The sequence below is a fragment of the Equus caballus genome, chromosome 11 (genome assembly GCF_041296265.1).
Source record: "Equus caballus isolate H_3958 breed thoroughbred chromosome 11, TB-T2T, whole genome shotgun sequence".
In the NCBI taxonomy this organism is placed as follows: domain Eukaryota; kingdom Metazoa; phylum Chordata; class Mammalia; order Perissodactyla; family Equidae; genus Equus; species Equus caballus.
Window position 1 is genome coordinate 43,015,660 of NC_091694.1, and position 22,549 is coordinate 43,038,208.

General features: G+C 54.4%; 1 protein-coding gene across 4 annotated transcripts in view; it reads right to left on the reverse strand.

Moving 5' to 3' along the window:
* Positions 1–317: 317 nt before the first annotated feature.
* Positions 318–22,549, reverse strand: part of SEZ6 (seizure related 6 homolog) — a 45,307-nt gene continuing 23,075 nt past the window's right edge. The window contains exons 4-17 of one of the 4 annotated variants that reach the window (XM_023653127.2): positions 13,223–13,418; positions 8,764–8,949; positions 5,845–6,013; positions 5,547–5,713; positions 4,767–4,961; positions 4,388–4,526; positions 4,080–4,276; positions 3,314–3,508; positions 2,717–2,908; positions 2,413–2,610; positions 2,097–2,135; positions 1,734–1,851; positions 1,552–1,654; positions 318–1,382 (exon numbers count right to left, since the gene is read on the reverse strand). In XM_023653127.2, the coding sequence (XP_023508895.2) occupies positions 1,353–1,382; positions 1,552–1,654; positions 1,734–1,851; positions 2,097–2,135; positions 2,413–2,610; positions 2,717–2,908; positions 3,314–3,508; positions 4,080–4,276; positions 4,388–4,526; positions 4,767–4,961; positions 5,547–5,713; positions 5,845–6,013; positions 8,764–8,949; positions 13,223–13,418 (2,124 nt within the window). In that variant the 3' untranslated portion in view covers positions 318–1,352. Of the gene's footprint in view, positions 1,399–1,551; positions 1,655–1,733; positions 1,852–2,096; positions 2,136–2,412; positions 2,611–2,716; positions 2,909–3,313; positions 3,509–4,079; positions 4,277–4,387; positions 4,527–4,766; positions 4,962–5,546; positions 5,714–5,844; positions 6,014–8,763; positions 8,950–13,222; positions 13,419–22,549 lie in introns of all 4 variants that reach the window. The other 3 variants (XM_023653126.2, XM_023653129.2, XM_023653128.2) reach the window with 3 other exon arrangements.

Sequence of the window (22,549 nt, forward strand, 5' to 3'; positions counted from 1 at the left end):
ACTTGGGAGTTTGCCAGTTCGTACTTCTGAACCTGGCACAGAGGAGGAAATGGGGCATTGGGCAGATAAGCAGTTGGGTTCCTGGGCTCCCATACCCTGGTGGCACCAGCCATTTGGGCCTCTCATTTCACCTGCCATCTGTAACACTGACCTTATTCGGACAGTGGTTCCTACAGCACCTGCATGTAACTAGTTTTTGATAAAATCCAGGGATGATCAGTTGGTGGGTCCAGCATGCCTTCTAGTCCTGAAGTCCACATCCCATTTATCTCCCACCTCTCTTCCCTCCAAGAAAGCACCATCCACCTGGCCGTTGCTTGTTTTTTTCAAAAACACCATTTTAATAAGGAAACAACAGAAATAGAAGATTGTTCTCTGGCTGGTGCCCAGACCCCACATAATACATTACATGTACAAAATGGCCTGCAGCCAGCTCCTGGGCCTCTCCCTGGGGCTCTCTGACCCCCTGTTCCATGCCAAATTCCTGGACCCTTGGATCTCTGCTCCTCTCCAACTATGACTGCCCACTTCCGTTATCCCAAAACACAGTGGACAGGAAGGGAACCTGGCAAGTGGTTTGGATTGGAGGAGGGACTAGTGGGAAAGAGGATGTTTGTAACATCCAGATTGACATCAGGGGAAGGTCTCCCTCTCCTCAGGGTGAGGGCTGCCAGGGAAGCAGTGGGGTGGCCTGCTTTGGTGTGGAGCATGAAGGGAAGCCCAACCTGAGCTTGGGGTAGGGTCCCTAAACCCCTTAGGATCCCTTAGATTTATTGCCTCTATGGGGAAGGGACAAGAGGCAGAACTGTCCATTCCTGGGGCCTTAGGGAAAGACTTGAGACCTCCCCAGGGAGCTGATGTCAGCATGTCAGGATTCCCCATAGGTCATTGTTGAGAGCAGTTTTGGCCATTGGTGATGGCCCTGTGCGGAGCACCCTGGCATAGTTTCTGCCACCATCAAGTTAACCCTACTCCAGGGTGCTATGTGCCAGGGCTGGATAGTGGTCACGTGGAGAGAGGTGCTCCCACTCTGCCTGCCAATTTCAGGCTAGAGGTCCAGGGCATGAAGGAGGGTCAAGAGAATGCTGGTTCTTGATGCATGTGCTCCTGCTATGTTCTTCCCAGAGGCATATGCTCCCTGACCTGGACCCAAAGAAGGGCCTCAAGTGGGCAGTGGTACCAAGAAAATAGGCCTTGGTGGGCACTGCAGGTGGGGAAGGGCACAACTTCTTGAGGGATTGGTGATGTCTCTTCCCAGGTGGTATGTACAGGAAGTGGAGGGACAGCAGGAAGCTGGCTCTGCTGCTAGGCTATGATGCATGGCTGAGCTGGCTTCTCCAGATTGCCTCCACCTAGATGGAGACTTCATATTCTCTCGTCTCCTGCAAAGGAAAGAGACTGCTGGGAGTTGGAAACTTGTATAAGGTTTGCCAGCCCATAATCCACCTTCCCAAGGAAAAGGGAAAGAGTGAGAGGGCGTGGCAGGACCCTCATATGTACCTGCCCAAGGGAGTATAGAATTGGGCCATCAAGGCTGGCATGGGTACTTACTCCAGTCTCATAAGTCGGATTGTCAAACGCTGACTCCACGGTGATGCGGTCGTAGGGGCGGGGTCTTGTCTGGGGCAGCTGCAGGGGACTTTTCCCCTGGAGCCTACAGGGCAGAGAAGCCTGTGAGTCGGGAGTGCTGGGGTGAGTCAGGTATGCAGGTCAGGAAGGGAAGCCAGACTCACCTGGAGAAGTAGAGGTACACACCCCCCACCAAGAGTGCCATCGCCACCAGAGGCAAGAAGATGGCAGCTGCAATGTGCGCAGCATCCAGAGTGCTGGAGGCAGCAGGCGCCTTGGCAACTGAAAATACAGAGGGTGGGATTAGGGCAGAGGTCCCTGTCACCTGGAGCTCACATCCTTTCACCTCTGCCCAGGGACATCTGGCCACTAGCTCCCTCTAGCTGGCTGGGGGCAGGGAAGGAGCTTTTTGCCTTGCTAGTCCCGGACCTCTCTTTCTCTGTCCTCCCTCCTTGGGGAACCCATGGCCTGGGAGCTGTGAGAACCAAGGGCAGGGAGACTACTTCCCTGGCCTCAAGGGGGCTCACCATCCAGGTTGCGGCCGCTGTAGAACCCATCCAGAGAGGCTGGAACAAGAGGGGAGGGCCAAGGGCAGTGGTGAGCCCAACGGACCAAACCACTAAGCCTGGGAGCGGGCTGATCATGGGAAGGATTTGTCCAAGGAGAGCCCACCCCAGCCTTTGTCTTGGTGTCACCAGGTCAGAAGGATCTGGCAGACACTGGGGAGACCAAAGGTAAGATGAAGGGGGTGTGGGCAGGGGGTTCTGGTTCTCAACATTTGACATCTTTGCCAGAGCAGCCCTATGGGCCAGGCAGGGCTTCTGGGGGTGGCGGAGCACTCACCAGCCCTACAGATGGGTGGGGGGTCACTCCAGTGTGAGGGGTGCCCGGGCACACACTTGATGCTGGCCTGGCCTTTTAGCACGTAGCCAGGGGCACATGAGAAGTGCACAGTAGCTCCCGCTGGGTGTAGCCGCTTCTCAGGACTGCGGGCACCATTTTCAGGGGCGCTGAGGCCATGGCACGGCTTGAGCTGTTCCACTGCAAAGCAGTCAGATCCCAGTGAGGATGCCAGGCCCCTAGCCTCCGGAGGCAGCATATTTTATCTGCCACCAAAGTCTCCCCCTCCTACCCATTTGACACTTACGGAGGCATTTGGGGGCCCGGTCGCTCCACTTGGGGGTGCTCGTTTGGCGGTCATGGCAGGTGAGGATGGCACTACCCGTCAGCACAAAACCCTGGTCACAGATATACTGCACAGTGGCCCCCACAGGAAACTTGGGGCTAGATATGAGGCGTCGGCTGTGTTCCACGTCCCCAGGGTCATGGCAGGAAGTCACTATGGGTAGCAGGTGATGGGGGGAAGTAGACCAAGTAGAGCTCAACAAAAGCCAGTCCACCATGGCTTTGTTCCAAGCCAGCCAAATTCTTCATCCCATATGGCTCTACTGCCTATTTTTCTCTCCCTGCCAATTTGCTGGAGTATCCCCTCATCTGACCCCTTCCCATGCATCACAGTCAACAAACATTGATTGGCCATCTACCAGGAATGAAATACTTGGAGTACTTGGTGGATAACCCTATGAAAAGGTATTATCCCATTCCACAGATGAGGAAACTGAGGCTATGAGAAGCGAAGGAACTTCAAGGATACTGGGTAATAACAGCTGAAGTCTGGTTCAGAATCCAGGAAAGAGGCTTTTAGGTTGTGTTGGGGAGGGGAACATGGGGAAGAGGTACTCACCTCTCTGACAGGAGGGCAGGTCCTCACTCCAGGTTAGGTCCCACTGGCACATGAGGACACTGGATCCCACCACCTGGTAGCCGGGGTAGCACTGGTAAGTGATGACAGTGCCGTGCACCAGCTCAGGCTGTGACGGGCTCTTCCAGCCATTGGGGATCTCAGGTAGCTCCGGACACGTGTCATTGCGGGGAACCTCTAGGGGCACAGGGGCAGCAAGATGCAGGTTCTCAGCCAGCACCAAAGCAGCTGTGCTAGCCTCCTTTCCCCTTAGGGCACTCTGGCTCCTACCAGTTTGTCCCGGGCTTAGTCCTGGGCAGGCTCAGTGATTCATTCCTCTCTGCTCACAGCCCCCTCCTTGCCTGTCCCTGACATTGTTCTGTCTCCTAGATTCCAGGGTTATCATCTAGTAGTAGGCTTTGGCCTTACTTCCAAAGGCACGTTGGCGTGTTCCTCACTCCTGAGAGTGGGGCCAGGTAGGCTGGGGAAAGTTGTTACTTCTATTAAAGATTGTCGGAAAGATAGAAACCGACACTTTTCTTTAGTTCCCTATTTTTGTTATGAAGTTCTTCCTGCTGCCTGCCCCAATCCCTCTTGCTGCATTTGAAGGCTCCCCTTCTGTCATTGGGCCCTTAGGGAAGATGGAGAACATCTTCCTTCAGGTGATACCTGGAGCTTTTCCTGCTCTCCCCTGTCAGACAAGAGCACTCAGGCCTCTCTGGGTCTGTGTTCTCCCCCAGGCAGCAGGGCAGGGCAGGGGCAAGCTCACCAAAGAAGTGGATGACAAAGCCCTGCTGATAACCCAGCACCGACGCCCCGGGGTCTGACTGGAACTGGATGGTGACATCAGCCATGGAGGTAAAGAGCTTGAAGTGGCCACGGGGTCCTGAGTACTGGCCCAGGACCCGGGCTGTCAGGTCATCCCCATCGTAGAAGGTAAGTACATCACCAGGACCTATGCGCAGCCTGTGGAGGAGGACTGTCAGGGAGAGTAGGCCTGGGGACCCCAGGATGGGTTGGGCAAGAGATGTCCCCAGAGCTCAGGAGTTGGCTTGGCCTAGCCTAGCGGGCACTCACACTCGGACGTCCAGCATGATGCGCTTGTCCTCCTCCACATGCACGCCCCAGATGCAGTCCTGCCCACGGCCGTAGGGCTCTGGCCAGTTAGGGGAGAGCACCACGCCGGCCGAGTCTGTGATCTCCCCACTGCACACGGCTGGAAGGTAGGCAGGCCCGGGAGGCGCGTCCCATCTGCGTTCCCCCCAGTGCCATGTCCTGGGGCTGCCACCTGCCCACAGCAGTGCCTACCCATTGCTAGGAACTCCCACCTCCTCCTCGGGGGAAGCTCGAATCACAGATGTCACAGGGCCTCTGTGGCCCCAAGCTCTGCTGCTGGCTCCCTGGTGCCCACCCTGCTTCCTGCCCCTGGCAGGCCCATCCACTGGGGCCTACTGACCTCGACAGGCCGGCTCTGTCTCATTCCACTGAGGATCGTGGGGGTCAACGCACTCAATGATGATGGAGCCCTGCTCCAGGGTGTAGCCAGGGTCACAGCTGAACTCCACAGTGGTACCCACAGGGTAGGAGGGTGCGCTGCTGCTGAAGTTGCCGTATTTGACAAAGGGCTCATAGCAGTGGCCCTGCTGGAAAGCTGTAAACCACAGGGCCCAGCCCAGCTCAGCCTCGACAGGGGCAAACACGGGGGGCAGATGTCCTCCTACTTCTCGCCCCAAGGCCTTTCTCTTCCTGACTGTGAACACATGTCCTGGGCTTGGCGCAGGGGCCAGGGACAGCCAGAGCATCCATCCTTATTATGCTCAGGAGGCCCTCTTGATCACCATTGTGTTCCCAGCACCTAGTTTTGTGCTTAGTACAAGAGGGTGCTTAATAAATGTTTATTTGAATGAATTAATGAACGCATGCATGCATGAGTGGTTCTGGAATGTCTCTTGCAGCAATTCTCTTTCCCTAAGAATTGAGGCCTTTTTTGCTCTTTGAACTCTAGAGAAATTACTCTCTTGGACCGGAGGGCCTGGGTTGAGGCAGGAGTCTCCTGCAAAGACGGGGTAGGAATCCTGGACTTGAAGGGAGGGTCAAGGAGAGGGGCCTAAGTGCCAGGTGAGCAAAAGCCAAGTTGGAATGCAGGCGGAGACTCAGGGGATGTGAGAGAAGAGACCCCAGGCTCAAGTCCCCCGCCCAAGCCCCCCCGCCCCTGGATAGGCCCCAGCAGGCTTACCCTCATAGCGCAAGGCCATGCCCGCAGCTGCCCCACTGCTGTCAGTACTGAGCTCCACAAAGAAGTGTCGGCCAGAGCTGAGCAGGCCCTCAATTGGCAGGTACTCCACCTCATAGGAATCGTACACGGGTGGGGCCTCCACGTTGTCCCCATTGCGGATGATGAGCCTGGGCCAGGAGAGCAGCAGCTGTGTGGCTGGTTGCTGACCCAGGTGGGGTGTGGCCCCAGGCTTGGGTACTGTCCCTCCAGCAGGTGTTACCAGGCCAGGCCCTCCCATCCCAGCGGGACATCGCCTCACCTGTCATCATCCTCTGCCAGGGAAACCTTCTCAAAGTGCAAGTGCAGCCGCTGGCCCTCGGGAGCCTCCAGCAGCCAGTGGCAGGTGAGGTTGCTGCTGTAGTTGCCCGGGAAGCCCGGGGAGACGACACGGCCAGTGGTGGCATTGCGGATCACTCCACCGCAGGCAGCTGCGAGACAGTGGCAGGACTGTGGGCGGGGCCCCTGGCTGCATCCTGGACAGCCCCACAAGCCTTCCAGCCCATCCCAGCTCTGTCCTCTCCGCATGGGGCAGCAGGGATCTTTGCCTTCGTGGTCCTGAAGGTCAATCCTTTGCCCCTGTGATCCTGCAGCTCCAGGCAGCCTGGAGTCCAGAATCCTACCTCCTGACCTTTCACACCTCTGGAACTATTCATGTGCAATTCCCTTGACTGGTAGCTCTCCCACTGCCTAGCTGTATGGCCCTGGGTGAGTCACTTTCTCTACTGACTCCTCTGGGAGGCCTCCCCTGACTCCCCCCATTTGGACTTTATTAAAGCCCCTTACTCAGGGCTCCAACCTTCTGGGGTATCTGCTACCTCCACCTCATGCCTCTTTCCTAAAACCCGTTATTGTTTGGATCTGTCCCTTAACTAGGACCCCCTGGGGCAGGGGCCAGATCTTTTCAGGCCAGGCACAGAGTTGGTATTCAGTGCTTATTGAATAAAATGAGTGAGTGAATGTAAGAAAGAGGGTTGGACTAGATCAGGGATGACAAACATCTGGTGTGCATGCCTTCCACCTCCAAATCTTGTGCCCTAAGCAGACATATCTAGCCTGGAGACAGCCTCGAACACTTTCTAAAATAGCATCACTGCCGCTGTAGTTCCTGAGCTGACCCCTTAGGACCTTTCCAGCACTTGCCCCTCCAGCCTGGGACTGTCCTCTCTTTCCGAGGTGGGGCTGAGCAGCTCGCCCATCCCCATCACTGAGGACTGCTGGGTTACTTGGCCACATGCTCCTGGCAGTTAAGAGCTGCCAGAGAAGGGGTCTCAGGCAAGAGGAGTGTGGCTGGTTCCAGGCAGCGCTTTCCTCTCCTGGACACACAGCTCTGGACCCTGCCACTTCCCAGGGACCAGGCTGCTGTGGCTAATACACAGTGCCTTTGTCTCCAAATGTTCAAAACAGCAGAATATTTTAACCTAATAAAGCTCCTGAGGAGGGATTGTGGTGAGTTTCTTCTCTGCTTCTCTGCGTAGAGGGCAGACCCATCTTTCTGCTTGGTCTCAGAATGGAACTGCCTTTCAAATCTGATCATGCCCCATCCTTTGCTTAAATTCCTCAGTGGCTCCTATTACCCTCTGGATAGAGTCCAAACTCAAGATGGCATTCAAGCCCTTTATGAACCCGACTCTTTCTTGACTCAGCTTCAGCCCTCCTCACGTACCCTCTTCTTCAGGCACGCCTCACATGTCCTCGCTATAGCATGCTGCTTCATGCTTCCACACCTTTGCATATGCTGTTCCAGGACTCCACGCCCCTTCCCTGAACAAACGTTCTTGTAACGCTTCCATGCCTTCTCCTTGAGAAGCCTTCCTTGCTTCCTTCCTCATTTGGGAGCAGCTCTCCCCTCCTTGGATCCCCACTGCACCCTGAGTTTACCCCATCACAGCACTGTCTGCACTGAACTTGCTCAGCTGCTTACCAGTCTTCCCGCTAGACAGAGAGCTCCCTGAGGGCAGAGACCACGTCTGCCTTATTCACTTCTACTTGTGCCTGGCACCCAGGAAGAGCATATAGAATGAAATAAGGTTTAGAGCCCAAGCTAGGGGCCAGCTCAGTGGTGCAGCCGTTAAGTTTGCACATTCTGCTTTGGTGGCCCGGGGTTCGCCGGTTCCCAGGTGTGGACTTAAGCACTGCTTGGCAAGCCATGCTGTGGTAGGCGTCCCACATATAAAGTAGAGGAAGATGGGCACAGTGTTAGTTCAGGGCCAGTCTTCCTCAGCAAAAAGAGGAGGATTGGCAGCAGATGTTAGCTCAGGGCTAATCTTCCTCAAAAAAAATAAATAAATAAATAAATAAAAGCCCAAGCTAAAGAAAAGAAAGGAAAAAGGGCCAAGCTGCCTTTCATACTGAAAACTAAACACTCCATCTCCCTTCTGCCAGCAAGCCCCTCTCCACTGGCAGCAGTCCCAGACTCCCTGGTCATCCCAGACCAGAACCTGGGAGTCTCCTTCCACTTTCCCCCTCTCCCTCATCAGTGTCTCGGAAACCTCTTCCCACTTCTCCGCTCCCAAAGTCACTAAGTTCAAACCCTCTTGCCTGGCTGGTCTCCCACCCTCCGGACACTACCCTGCTGACTCTCCTGAGGATTAGTTCTGAGCTCCTCCCTTCTCTTCCAGAAAACTTCAACAGTGCCCTACTCAGTGTCTTGGCCTGACTTTCGAGGCCCTCCCACTGCCCCCTCCACATGTCTCAGGCTCAGCCAAACCTGGCTGTTTCCTGTGTCCCTAAACACTCCCTCACCTTCTCACCTCCGTGTCACTGCCCATGTTGTTTCTTCTATTGAAATGTCAAACCTTCAATGCCACTTCCTCCAGGAAGCCTTCTAAATACCCAGCTAAGAATGATTGCTTCCTCTCCTCCCAGGTCACTTTATGTCTCTTCCTTGGTACTTTTTACTTCCTATTCTGGAAGCTGATGACTCATGTGCTTTCTTCTTCCCCTATTTCTTGAAAGTGTGGGCTCTTTGGGTGCAGTCCCTGTTTAACTCAGCTCTGTGTACCTGTAACGCCTCCATATTGTATGTGCTCAATAAGTGTGGGTCGGATGAATTCTACTGAGGTGTGTGGCCATTTCCTGGCTTCCTTATGGAGAGCAAATGAAGGTGCCAGACAGCAACAGAGAGAAGAGCCCCCCACCTACTCCTCTGTTCAGCATTGAGTCCCCTGGGGCCACTCACCAATGCAGACAGGCTCCTGGGAATCCCAGAAGGGCTGGGTGGCGTTGAGACAGGTAAGGAACCTGGCACCCTTCAGCTGGTAGCCAGTGGCACAGTGGAAGCGGGCGCTGCCTCCTGGGTGGAGGCTGGTGACAGTCACAGCTCCATAAGCTGGACGTCGGGGAAAGTGGCAGCTCAGGAGATAGGCTGCAGAGAGAGAATGGGTGACACCGTGTGTGTGTGTTGGAGGGCTGAGTCATAGCCAGGCAAAGGAGCCCTGCCCAGCCTGCCTGGAAGTGTCAGTTGGGGCCAGAGGAAGCATCAGGACTTCAGAAAAGAATCTGATCCCCTCCTCAAAAGGTGCCAGTGATATTCCCAGCAGCCCGGGCTGGTTAGTGGAGCAAGCACAGAGCTGGAAGTGAGGAGGCTTGGGTCTGGTCCAAGCTTCCTGACACTTTAGGCACATTGCTTAACCTTTCTGAGTCCTAGTTTCCCTATTTGTTAATTGAAGTTCAAAATGCCAGCCCACCTACAGGGTTATTATGAGAATAAATGGGATAGTATTTTATTCAGCTTGGTATGCCTGGAACCAAGCTGATAGTACATCTTCAAGAAATGTTTATTGAATGACTTATAGATGTGAAAGCACTTGAAATAGTGAAAAGCCTATCTTGATGTAAAGTATTGATATTATTTTTCCTATGGGGACAAATATGAATTACAGCAGGAAGGATTGAAATAAGACAATAAAAGCTTTCCCAACGTTCATTGAGAAATGCTAAAAAGCTTGATGGTAAGGGCTGTGGACTTCTAAAAACAGGATGGGGTGAGGGTGGGGAGCCTGGGCGTGCCTTCATGGAAGTTGGGGGAGGAACCAGTTGCCCTGGGGAACTTTGTAACTTTGTGGATTGTCATTCCAAGTATGACCAAATGGTGGCAGCAAATCCTACAAAACAACCTGGCAAAGCCTAACCTGGGGCCAAGCTGGGGTGTTACCTAAAAATAGGAATAATGGCTTGGTCCGAGAGGTGGGGAAGAAGGCCTGGAGGGGTCAAGGAGAGAGGATGAGCGAAGGCTTGGGCTACAGAGTCTAAAAACCCGTGGGGGTGGTGGGAGGGATGGAGACTGTCTCGACTGGGAAACCACCCCTGAGTCTTGGTGGGAGGGGCCCAACCTTAGTGATGGCACTAGGTAGATCAGAAGAGGTCCAGGTGGGGACTCTGCTAGCCTCCGTGTGCCTTTGTGTGAATAGAAAAAGGAGCTGCCTCTGGGCAGATGAGGCTCCAGAAACAAGTTTTGTGATTTTCACCTGTCCTGGCCTTGGTTTCCAGGTCTGCGAAAGGAGAAGGATGACTCCTACTCTTCCCTCTCTCAGAGGGTTCTTAAGAGAACGGCCAATGAGTGGTTACTTGTGATTGGCAGGCAGTACAGGGCAGTGTTTAGGAGGTGGGCTGTGGGGTCAGACTGCCTGAGTTTGAATACAGGTTCCTCTACTTGCTGTGCCACCTTGGGTAAGTTACCTAACTTCTCTGTGCCTCAGTTTCCTTGTTTACCCACCCATTTAGAGTATTGCATCCAGTGCTACATGAGATGTTAAGTGAGAGGACATTTATCCAGTGCCTGGCACAGTACCAGCCTGCTGTATTGTTTGTGATCTTGATTAATAAAAGCACTTCACATCTGCATGCACCTTCCAGCTTCTAAAATGCCTTCACACTCTTCTTACTTGATGTCTATAATATGCTGGGAGGAAGGAAGGCAAGGTAGTGGTTATTAACTCACTTTCAGATGAGGAAAACTAAGGTTCAGAGAGACTGAGAGACTTGCCCCGATCACACAGCCCGTGAGTGGCAGAGTGGTCACTTGAAGTTCCTGGCTCTAGAACCCACTTGTTTTCCATCTCCCCTCCCTCACCTGCTCCTCCAGGTGAAGTAGAAACCTGGGCTCAGGAGTCAGAGACACCCGAGAGTAATAGACAAGCCTGACTTGGGTGGTGGTTGAGGACAGCCACTCCCAATGGTCTAGGAGAGACCCCAGGCCAGGGTGGGATGGGGAAAAGGGTCTGGGGTACTCTACCCTGAGTGGAGGGGGTGACACCCCGGGAGGTCTAGGCCATGAGCCAAATGTCATGCTCAGCACTTGGGCTACTTACATCTTCCCAGTGAGTTTTTTTTTTTTAAAGGTTTTATTTTTCCTTTTTCTCCCCAAAGCCCCCCAGTACATAGTTGTGCATTTTTAGTTGTGAGTCCTTCTAGTTGTGGCATGTGGGATGCCGCCTCAGCGTAGCCTGATGAGCGGTGCCATGTCTGCGCCCAGGATTCGAACCCGTGAAACCCTGGGCCACAGAAGCAGAGCGCGTGAAATTAACCATTCGGCCACAGGGCCGGCCCCATTCCAGGTAAGTCTTTATCACCACTCTGGGAAGAGAGGTCCCCCATTTCACAGATTAGGAAATTGGGCTGGGATGAGATGAGAGCAGGAAGCTGGGGGCAGATGATGAAGCCCCCAGACTCCATGGTGGGTAAAATGCCACTTCCCAGGACGAGCTTCCTCCTGTTGCCATGACGACCATTTGGGGAGCCTGCACCATTGCAATCTGTCGAGCTATTTTCTCACTGGCTTCTGTTTCTGGGGCCAAGTTTGGTGCCAGGAATTCTCAGGAGGGAGGCGGGGGTGCCTGGCAGGGCCCTCTGCCTCCTCACCCTGCCTGAGGCTGTGCGAGGGGAGCTGGGACTTGGTTCTACAGATGAGGCCCTTGTGGGGGCCCATCCTTGTGACCTCCAACACTATCTCGGACAGTTCCAGCAGGGGTGTGGGGGCTAGGCCCCCTATCCCCTCTTCTGCCACCCTTTTTCTCAAGCCCAGGGAGAAGCGCGTGTGAGCACACGCTCTTCCTGTTCCCATCTCTGGGATCAGGGCTAATTACAGCCTATAATTAGGGGAATTACACTCATTAAGGAAAGAGCTGATCATTGACAAAAACTGGGCTGAGGAGGGAGGGCTTCTGGGAGCCGAGAAGGAGGCAGGATTGGGCCAGCTCTCCCAGCCCCTCCTTGGGGTCTGCACCCCTTGCGGGGACTCCAACCCACTGCCTTTCAGCCACCTTTGTCTGACCCAGCAGAGAGGAGGTCCGGGGTTTTGTACAAAGGAATTTGCAGCAAGAGAGGTTACCATGGCGTGAAATTATGCCCGCTGCTAGGGAGGATTGATGAGCTATTAGGGAGGCTGGCCGGGCCGCCTAGACACTCACCCTTGCCTCAGCTGGCCCCCTGCCTCTGTCAAGCCCTTGACCAGGCCCTGCCCACCGCCAGGCTTCCTGCTTCCACACCAGACTGCTCCCCGAGTTAGGGTGGAGAGGCCAGGCAGGGGCCAGTGCTCCTTAGGTGGGTTCCAAGCATCCCCATCCTTAGAGGAACGCCTGTCCTCCCTGGCTGTGGCCCCCCTGCAGGGCTGCAGAAGTGGTCCGTGACAATGCAAGGCAATCTCGTAATTGTTCACGCCAATTATTTCCCCATTAGCACTCCCCAAACTGAACTGGTTACCCTGTTGCAGCAGTACAAGGGATCAAGAGGACTTTGCTTGTGAAAGGGGGGCCAGGAGGATGCTGATGAGAGACGGTGGAGTCCCAAGCCCTGGTTCCTCCCTTCCCCAGTCTGCCAGCTCTTTAACATTAGTTGCTTCACAGAGCATGTGCTAAGCTCTTGACATGCACCATTTTGTTTCATCGTCATCATGGCTTTGTGTGGTAGGTGTTTTGGTTTCATCTTATAGCTGAGGAAGAGGAGAGTTAGGGAGGTCAAATGAGCTGTCCAAAGTCAACAGCCAGTGGGAAGGAGATTCAAACACAGATCTACCCATCTCCTGAGTCTGTGATTTTCCCATTACATCATGCCACTTCCCTATTTCCGGAGGTGTTCTGAGCTGATTGGGGCATGGGCCAGGGCCAGGGCCAGGGCCAGGGTGGGTGAGGCAGTTCAGGAAGGCCAGACTGGTAGCTAAGGACATTGAGATGGTCATTGTCAAGCCCCTTTGACCTCGACCCCCTTGCATTTGGGGAAAGGGCTTCTATCATTATTGCTTGTTTAAGTGTCTGCCTCTCCCTGACATTCTGAACTCCTTGAGGGCAATGAGTTGGCTGGTTCGTCTTGATATTGCCAGTGTCCTGCACAGGCCTGGCAAAGAGTAGACGCCCAGGAAAAGTTTAGTGACTGAATGAATGAATCAGTGGCAATGGGCACACCTGGGCTACCTGGTCCTGGGTCAGTCCCCCTTCGAGACGAGTTCTCTGCAGTGTGGTAGGTGGAGGAGGGAAGGCCCTGGGGGTGTCAGATGTGCAATACTCACCTCCAGTTTTGTACAGAGCTTCACTGGGCACCTCTGCTGTATGTTAGTAGCCTCTCCCTGTTCCCCCCAGGCTGTAATAACACCAGAGACCCCCAGGAGGACAGCCAGTCTGGGCTGGTTCTTCCCTCAGGCCTACCTTGGTAGTGGAAATGGAAGGTGCCAGGCCCAGCAGGTGGTGGGAGGCTCTGGAACCTCAGGGCTGCTTGGTGGGTGGGGCTGCGGATGACTTGGCCCCTCAGCAGGAAAGACTGGTTGGCCAGGGGCAGTGGGTCGGGCCCCCCCAGGCCCTCCACAGTCACCGTTTCCCCTTCCTGGAGGCTGATGTTCAGGACCTGCAGGTGGAATAGACCGAGCAAAGCAGAGCAGTCAGCCTTCTTCCTGCTGACTGAGCCCTGCTGCCCTCAGGCTTCTGCAAGCCCTGGGCATGGCTAGTCCTTAGTGCCACTTGGGCATTGCAGCCCCCAAGTCCTGAGCTGGGCACCTTAGTGCAGGAGGGGCTCATTTTATCTTCCCAGGAACCCTGCAAGATGGGACCCAAAGTTCAGAGATGTTAAGTAAATTATCCGAGGTCAGATAGAGATTATTAGCAGAACTGGTATTTGTAAGCGTGTCTCTTTGTCTCCAAAGCTTTTCAGCTACACCAGCTGCTTCCTGTCCCTTTATTTCTTTGGGATCAGTTTTCCCATCTGTAAAGTGGGGATGGAGTAGGTATGTTGAATTAGATGGTGTCTGAGGGCCTGGCTAGCAATGTGAGGTCTTAAGCACCAGACCTATGTGCCCAGCTTCCCCTAGACATCCTCTGTTCGATGCCTCATGGGCACCTCACACCCAGCCTGCCTCACACTGAGCCACACTCTTCCCCCAACCAGCAGCTCCTCAGGTTCCCCATCTCAGGGAATGACCTCACCATCCACCTGTGTGTCCAACTCAGGAACTGGCATCTTGCCTCCTCCTTCATACCCCACATCCAGTCAGTCATTCAGTCCTGACAACTGGACCCCAAATCTGTCCACTAGTCTTCACCCCTACTGCCATTTCCCCAGCTTTCACTACTATTGCTCAACTCAGATCATGGCAGCAGCCTTCTGGGTGGCCTCCTTGTCTACAGGGCTTAGCCCAATATTCTCCAAACTGCAGCCAGCTAATAGCCCCAACCTGTTGCTGATTATGGTGTTTCCTTGTTTAAATCCTCCATGGCACTTCTGTGAGCCCAGAAAGCCCATAGTATCTGGTCCAGACTGCTTGCTGTGGCCCTCAAGGCCCTGCCCAACTTGGGCCCTGCTGACTGCTCAGCCTGGTCTTACACCATGCCCCTTCACGCGCCAGCCACAATTCTATTCTCTCTTCTCTGGGCCTTTCTTTCCAATCCTTCCCTCTGTCACAGGCCCCTCTGTCACCACCTCAATCCTCAGGCCCTAAATCCCTGGAGCATCCTTCTGCAGCCCATGCCTCCATTCAGTCAAACAAGAATTGGACAGCAATGAACTCTGTCCAGATGGGAAGTGGCAGTGTGACTTGGTACAAGGAGCATTGGATTGGGACTCCAGAGATCTGAGACCTCATCCTAACCATGTGATCTTGGAGAAGTATGCTGACTACATCAAGCCTCAGTTTCCTCATCTTATAAAAGAGCCTAGTATAGGTTTTTGCTACGCAAAATGTGGTCCCTGGACCAGCAGCATCAGCATCACCTGGGAGCTTATAAGAAATGCAGAATCTTGGGCTGCCCCAGGGGTGTAATGTTTAAGTTTGGCACGCTCCACTTTGGCAGCCCAGAGTTCGTGGATTTGGATCCCGGGGGCGGACCTCCACCACTTGTCAGCCATGCCATGGTGGCGACCCACATACAAAATAGAGGAAGATTGGCACAGATGTTAGCTCAGGGCTCATCTTCCTCAAGCAAAAAAAGAGGATGATTGGCAACAGATGTTAGCTCAGGATGACTCTTCCTCACCACAGGGGAAAAAAAAAAAGAAATGCAGAATCTCAGACCCTCTCTGATCTACTAAATTACAGTCTACATTTTAACAAGATCCCTGGGTAATTCGGAAGCACTGATCTGCATGGTCTCCAAGGTCCCTACCATGTTGCTCTGAGGCAGGGCCTTCAAGGGTTAACCACCTGGGCTAGTTAAGTGGCATCACCAAATCCTTCCCAATCTTGCCTGTCAGATATTCCAGTTGGTTTCTCCTCTCTATCCCTTTGTCACTGTCTTGGCTCTGATTGTCCCCTGACCATTGTTTTTCACCTGGAGAATGGCCTTCATTCCTCCCATTCTAACTCATCTACCGGCCCTGGCTATCTCAGATTGGATCATTTCTCTCTTCCACCCAAACCCTGTTGGTAGCTTCAGATTGCCGAGAGGACAAGGTCCAAACTTCCCAGCTCATGGTTGGCCCCAGTGGCTTTGCCAGCCTCATTTTCCTTCGCTGAAGCCACAGCTGACCACTTATTTCCACCCCTCTGGGCATTTACACACTTAGGACTCTACACAGGGAATGCCTTCCCTTCTTGCTCTCCTGATGAAGCTGGTCATTCTTGTAGATCTCAGGGCCACCATCTTCTGCTTCTCAAGCCAGGCCAGTCAGTTCCTTTGCTTCGGGCTCTCCCCCCATCCTCTACCCATCTGTCTATTAAATCCCAAGGTGGCATTTTGGATCATGATGCCCTCTTCACTGGCCAGTCTCAATAAATATATGTGGAGAGAATGAATGTGTGGGCGACTGGAGGTACATTCCTCGCTGGATTCCTGCGAGCTGAGAAGCACAGAGGATGCTGAACCCAGCCAGGTCCAAGGAGACAGCCATGCTAGGCTCTGAGCCCCTCACACTGTGGGTGCTGAGAGCAGACTGTGGGTGCTCTGGGGACTCTGCTGCCTGGGAGAAAAGACCTGATGGGTCTTTGGGGCCGAAGAGAGAGCTCAAGGCAGGTGCTGGGGCAGAAGTGCCTCCCTTCTGTGAGGAGCTCCCTGCCACCCCACTGGGGCACGTTTGGGTGGAGGCTGCCTGACCATCTGCCGGGGACGTTCCTCAGGGGATTCCTGCGGCAGGCGGAGGCTGGATGAGATCCCTTCAAACTTGGAGATTCTGTGATTCTGGAGTTGGGCAAACAAGACTCACACACGTGGAATCTGTAATTACTGAGAGATGCCAGGCGGCATATAATTCTGCTGCAAGTGGCGCTGAATGCGTGCAGCAGGAACCCTCCACGGGGGAGTGGAGGGGTTGCAGGCTCAGGGAGAGTGCACGTAGCAGGTGGTCTGAGAGCGCCTTGAAGGGGCGGGACTGGGAGGAGGAGGGAGGGAGGACCTCACTGCAGGGAAATTTCTAGGAAGCAAAGGCAGAGAAGTAGAAAAGAATGTAGCATTTTTCCTAGTTCCCATAAACACCCTTTTGACCTCTAGCTTCCAGCTCCTGACCCTCCTGCTTTGCCAGCAGAAGGAGCAGCAGTGCAACAACAGCAGCAGCAATAACGACAATGACCATTTATAGAACACCTACAATGTGTCAAGCCTTGTACTATCTACGGATATTACTTCATCCTCACCACAATTCTATAAGGTAGGCGGTAAAATCCACGTAAGTAAACAGAGGCTCAGAGAGCCTAAGGAACTTGCAAAAGTAGCCTTAAAAGTAGTAGTAGTAGGTGGTAAGTAGCAGAGTCTTGCCTTGCTGGAGGCAAAGGCAACTCCTTCCCTCCCAACTTCATGTTGGTGTCACCTGCAGACAGACTTCCAGACATCTTTATTCCCTGGCCCCAGGCCCACCAGGTTTAGCAGAGAGGTGGATCTTGGGCTGAACTGGCTTTTTTCAAGATGTTGAGAGTTACTTTCTCACCAGCCATCCTTTCCTCCAGAAGCCCAGAAAGCTGGGAAAACCGGGAGCTGAGACTTCTGGGCCCCTCTGATCTGGGGAAGGCATGGCCCCCTCAAGTGGTAAGGGTTGCGATGAGAGTGTGGAATGGAGTGGGCACGTGTTGCCTGGGGCTCACGTCCAGAAGGCACCCTGTTGTCAGCCAGAGGCTATCTGTGCAGCTCTGGTCCCTTGGGTTTCAAGCACCCACTTGCAAGCCACTGCAGTAGCTGGAATGTAATTTGTCACTTGTTTGAGGGCCAAGCCTGACAGGGGCCAGACAGGGCTGGGTGTTTGACAAGGGGGGTGATGAAGTCTTGATGCAATTTGCTGGCATCCGAAGAGCTTGGGAGACAGATTGAAATGTCAGCTCTGCTCACGAGGGCTGTCTTCTCACACCCCTAGCCAGTGACAAGAGGGAAGCTGGGGGCTGGGCTGGGGAGAGGGGAGACAGAAGCAGAGAGAGCCGAGGACAATTCCCACAGGACCCTGGGCTGTCTAACACTGCCCAGCTTCCAGCAGACCATGGGGTCAGTTCAAGGAAGGAAATATAACCACTTTGAGGGGGCTGACTCCTTCCTCGATGGGAGGTAGGGAGGATTCAGTTTGCCCTCTGCCAAACCCCAGACCATCAGCCTTGCCTGGCCTGTCTGTCCCCATGGAAGCTGCTAGTCAAGTCTCCAGAACATGCCCTAAATGGTGTGACTCCTAGGTGGGATGGTGCCACAAGTCTTTGCACACAGTCACCTGAGTACAACCCCACATAGGCAGATGAGCTCAAGGATAACTCTTGTGTGCGAGCCCTACTCCCAGCACCTGAGCCCCCCACCCCAAGAAGCTGACCTCAGCCCCTGCTCCACTACACTCTCCTGGTCACCAACACCCATGTGTGTACACTGACATAGGCTCACTTGCATGCATACAGCTCCCTCAAACACATGTCCTGGCATGTGTGTGCCCTCACATACATGTGCTCCCTTACATTCGCGTGCTCCCTCACTCCAACAGTAGTATAATCACAATTTTTCCCCCGAGGCCCTTTATAGTTTTCAAAGCTCTTTCACACACATTATCCTCTTGGATCTCACAAAACCTCAGTAAGGGAGGCAGGGCAGACCATGTTTACTTCCACTCCACAGATAAGAGGCCCTTGTAATCAGAGAAGTTGAGAACTCCTCTTTGGGTCACACAGTAAATCCAGGCAAAGCCAGGACTCCAGGCCAGGACTTCTGATTCATGGTCCAGTGTTTTGTCTTCAGGCACAGCATCCAAGGCCCCTCCCCAAATTGAGAGAATTCCAGGTGGGTGTCCTACAGGAGCAGGCAGGACTGGGCTGACAAAAGGGTTGCAGGTGGAGCCCCAATTGTCCCCAGCTGAACTCCCTCTTTGGATTTGCCACACCCAGACCAATCTGCTAGGCCAGGGGAAGAACAGGGGCTCTTGAATCCTGGGATCAAATCCCAGCTCCATCACTGACTGGTTAAAAGAGCCTTGGGCAAGTCACATGACCTCTCTGAACCCCAATTTCGTCTGTGAGATGGGATGATTGTACCCACCTCATGGGGTTAAGTTAGAGCCTGCCTATAAGGGGCAAAGCACAGAGTGGGCACAGCATTAGCAGTCCTCTTTGTTGGGGAGACCTGGGCCCCACCCTGCAAAAACCCTAGATTTGCCATGGTGACAGCTGGCTGCAGACCCACTTCACCCTCAGATCTGCCAGGTTCTACCTGGGAGGCACTGTACCTTGGAGCTGCCCTCTCCCTGGCCCAGGCTCTGCAGCTGCTGGGAAGCAGGGTCAAGGGCCTGAGGTGCCACTTCCCAGTCTGGCCTATGAGGGAGCTTCCTGAACCCGGAAAAGGAGCCACGCTAGGAGGGACTGGCTGGGAGGGGCCTTCTGCATTAATTGGTTCAATCTCCTTTTACAGAGAGGGAAACTGAGGCCAGACAAGGCCATGGTCCTAGCCTGGTCACCAAGAGCTGGGTTGCAGAGCCAGGACTGGAACCCCAGTCCTATGTGACAGCCTCCGTGCTCTTGTCTGAACTGATGCTCATCCACAAATCCTTATGGGGTAGGGATGGGGAGAGGGGCCTAAATCCATGAGGCTAGACCTGCCTGAACCACTGTGACCCCCTCAGATGGGCCTTCCAGGAGCCAGGGAAGAGGAGGTTGCCCAGAAATCTCACCCCACTGACCTACCACCCTACTCCTGGTGTCCACATCAGGCCTGGTCCTCACCTGGCCTAGAAGGGCAAGGTATTCTGACTATCAAATTGGCAGCTGGCCTGGCATGGGAGAGCTGTATTCCAATGGGGCCACCTGGGGCACTAGGGCAGGGACTGTGGGCAGCTGTGCCCAGCCTCCAGATGGTACAGAGAACAGCCAAGCCAAGATAGAGGCTGGCAGTGGGAAGGCTCTTGGAATGCCAAGTGCAGTGAGAGGCATGCGCCAGGCCCAGAAAGGCTGCCGGGAGAGGGGATGGGACCCGCGTGGGCCGTGGGACTCATGCTCACTCATCCTGAAGGGGCTTCTTTGGATCTCTCAAGAAAGAGCCTCGCCCACTGCCTGTCCCCAAGTTTAAACAGGCAAGCCTCCTCTGATCATGGAGGGCCTGACCTGCCTCCTCCCTGTGGGTGGTTCAGACCCTCAGCCTCAGAGCACAAATAGCTGCAGCCCCCTGAAGGGAGGTGGGGGGCAGGGGACCAAGCAGATTATGAGGGGCTGTGGTCTAAGCCATGGAGAGCTAGGGATTCTGGAACTCTTGAGGCTGTTCCTCATGAAAAGGGAATTGAGAGGGTCTTGCCCAGGGCCCCCGACTTAGCCAGGGCTCTGGTCACATGGCAAGGGATCAGCATGGTGCAGGCTGACCTGTGCAGGGGTGTAATTTGTGGGTCCTTAACATGCTACTCTCCTCCCATGGCTCCTCCCATCCCCCTTGCCTGGGTTCCATCCCATCCACCTACACTGAGCCATTCCTGTGAGTTCATGGAGGGGCAGACAGGGGCTTCCCCACCATGGGGAGAAGCAACAACCCTGTCTCTCAGCCTGCAGGAGCAGTGGGCAGCCTTCTAGGTCTTCCAGCTGTCTCACCCATCCCCCGCCCAATGCCCACCATGGCCTGGCTCAACTGCCAGCCCTGGACAGGAGGGCACTGCTCTCAGGCCTGGCCTCTGGCAGGAGTATGATCCAGAAGCCCTTAAGCTCACCTCCTGCTTCTATGCAATAAAGTTACCTGTCCACAACTGCCCGGGTAGCCTTCAAGGGCCAGTCTGCCATACCTGCCCCTCCTCGCCCAGGCTTGGCTGCCGGCCTCTCATCCTTCTGGCCTCAGAGCAGGTATCAGCATCTCCAGCATTCTCTGACCTCCCACACTGGCAGAGCATGGCCCATCCTGGAATTTCCACGGTCCCCTGTGCTTCCTACCACCATCCCCAAAAGCACTGAGCAGTCTATGGTCATTGTTTATGATTTCTGTCTGCTCCACTAGCTGAAGTGTGTCTCCAGTGTCCAGCACAGAGCCTGGCACATAGTAATTGCTCAATTTACATTTACAGAACAAATTTCACTCATCAAAAAACATCAGTTAATGGTTAACTGAGTGACCTTAGGCAGTTCCTTTTCCTTGCTGGCCTCAGTTTTCCAGCTATCCACTGGGTATTGGTCTGCAGTGTGTTATTCTTCAGGTCCCCAAGGGGTCTGTGTGGTGATGCCAGGGGGCCTAGATAGGAGTAAAGGTCACCAGAACTGACCCTGGAAGGAAAAGAACCTTAAATCCTGCTTCTGCCCTGGCTGATTCTGTCCCTTCCCTCCTTCTCCTGCCATGGCCTGACTCTATCTCAGGCCATCAGGGCTGACAGGGTCCCCAGGGACTCTGCCACATTGTGGTGAGGCAGAGGGTGGGGCCAGCATCTGCCTGCCACATTTCCTGACAGCAATCCAGGGCTGTGGCAGGTCTTCATCTCAAGGTTGCCTGGTAACGGCTTTTGCATTCTGATGAAAAAAATGTGGCAGCACCAGACAACAGACACAGGGCTTACGTGAGGGGGTGGGCATCCAGGGTGGGGCTTGTGCCTGGGCCAGGGCCGGGGCAGGCAGAGCCAGCCTCTTGTTCTAATGTGGAGAGTACCAGGACTGAGCCCAACCTGGCCTAGTGGGCTTCAGCAGGGTTAGTAGGCTTGAGGGGCAGGTGGAGCCAGCCTGTACCTGCAGGGGGGCATCCAGTCTTGCATCTGCCCCCTCCCACCCCCATCTCCACACCTGCAGCTGGCGCCTTCCACTTGGTGAGCCACAGCCGGTGCCATCTCTCACCTAAATCATTAGGTGATGATTTTACATTAATTACCTTAATTAAGCGGCACTGAGTGCTAATGGCTTGGGGGGCGGGTGGCTGTTCCTAATTACCCTCCCAGTCATCCCAGAGTGAGGGGCACGGGCTTGGCAGAGAAGGAGCAAACAGTTATAGGAAGAAGGGGAGGGGCCCATTAGTGGTGGGAGAGGGCCCCCCCTTGCAGGACCTGGCTCAGAGACCTGGACCTGACATCCGCAGAGAGGAGGGCTGGGGGCACTGCTCCAGGACAGGTGTCGCTGGCTCCAGGCCCAGATCCAGGGGCTTTGCAATGGGTGGGGAGCAGACAGCGCTGCCCTGTTCCGTGGACTCCTCCTCTGCCCCTTTCCCTGTTCTGCGGTTGCCTGCCTGATTCCCTCAACTGGGCTGAGTGCCTTTCCTCCCAGATCCAGGTCAAATGTTACTTCATTCCTTCTTTCCTCCATTCTTTTGTCCATTCATTCACTCAGTCCATGAGAACCCATTCTGGGCCCTCCACTCAAAGAGCTCACAGTCCAGCTGGGGAGGTGGACAGCTATAAACAGACCTATGGAAGGCTGAGAGATAAAAGCTAGAATGGGGGATGCCCCAGGCTTTGGGGATCAGGAGAGAATTCCCAGAGAAAGTGATGCTGGGGTTGAATCCTGGGGGGTGGGGATAGTAGGACAGCTCTTCCAGGCAGGGGGACCAGCATGTGCAATTAGAGCTTGTGGGGAAAGCGAGCTTAGCCCTTTCAGTTAGCTTCAAGCTGTTCAGTGGAAAGGGGAGTAGAGAACAAGAGAGGAAGTGGCTAGAGATGGGCCCAGAGGGACTGGCCTTGATTCAGAGGCCCCTGGGGAGGTGTGTGTGTGTGTGTGGGGGGGGTAGGATTGATTTAATTTGGGAAAAATGACTGCAGTGTAGATGGAGGAGGGACAGTAGGGGGCAGGCATGAGTGGGGTGACCAGTGAGGTGGCCACTGCATCAGCTGGGGGAAGGATGGTGGAGGCTGGACCGGTGGTGGTTGTGGGGATGGAGAGAAGCAGGCAGATCTGAGTTTTAGGGAGTGTCATGGTGATAGAACTTGGGCATGAGTTGATGGGACTGGGGAGGAGGGAGAGAGATGCATCAAGGTGACCTCACATTGCACAGCTCCAGGGACGCCATCCACATTGCCCTGGGGTGGCCTTGCTCTGGGTTTCTGATTAGTTGCAGTCAGTCTCTAAGGACAAGAGTGGGGTGGCAAGCAGGTTGGGTGAAGAAAAAGGAAGAATTGGGTTTGGGACATGTGGAGGTTGAGGAGCCTGTGGG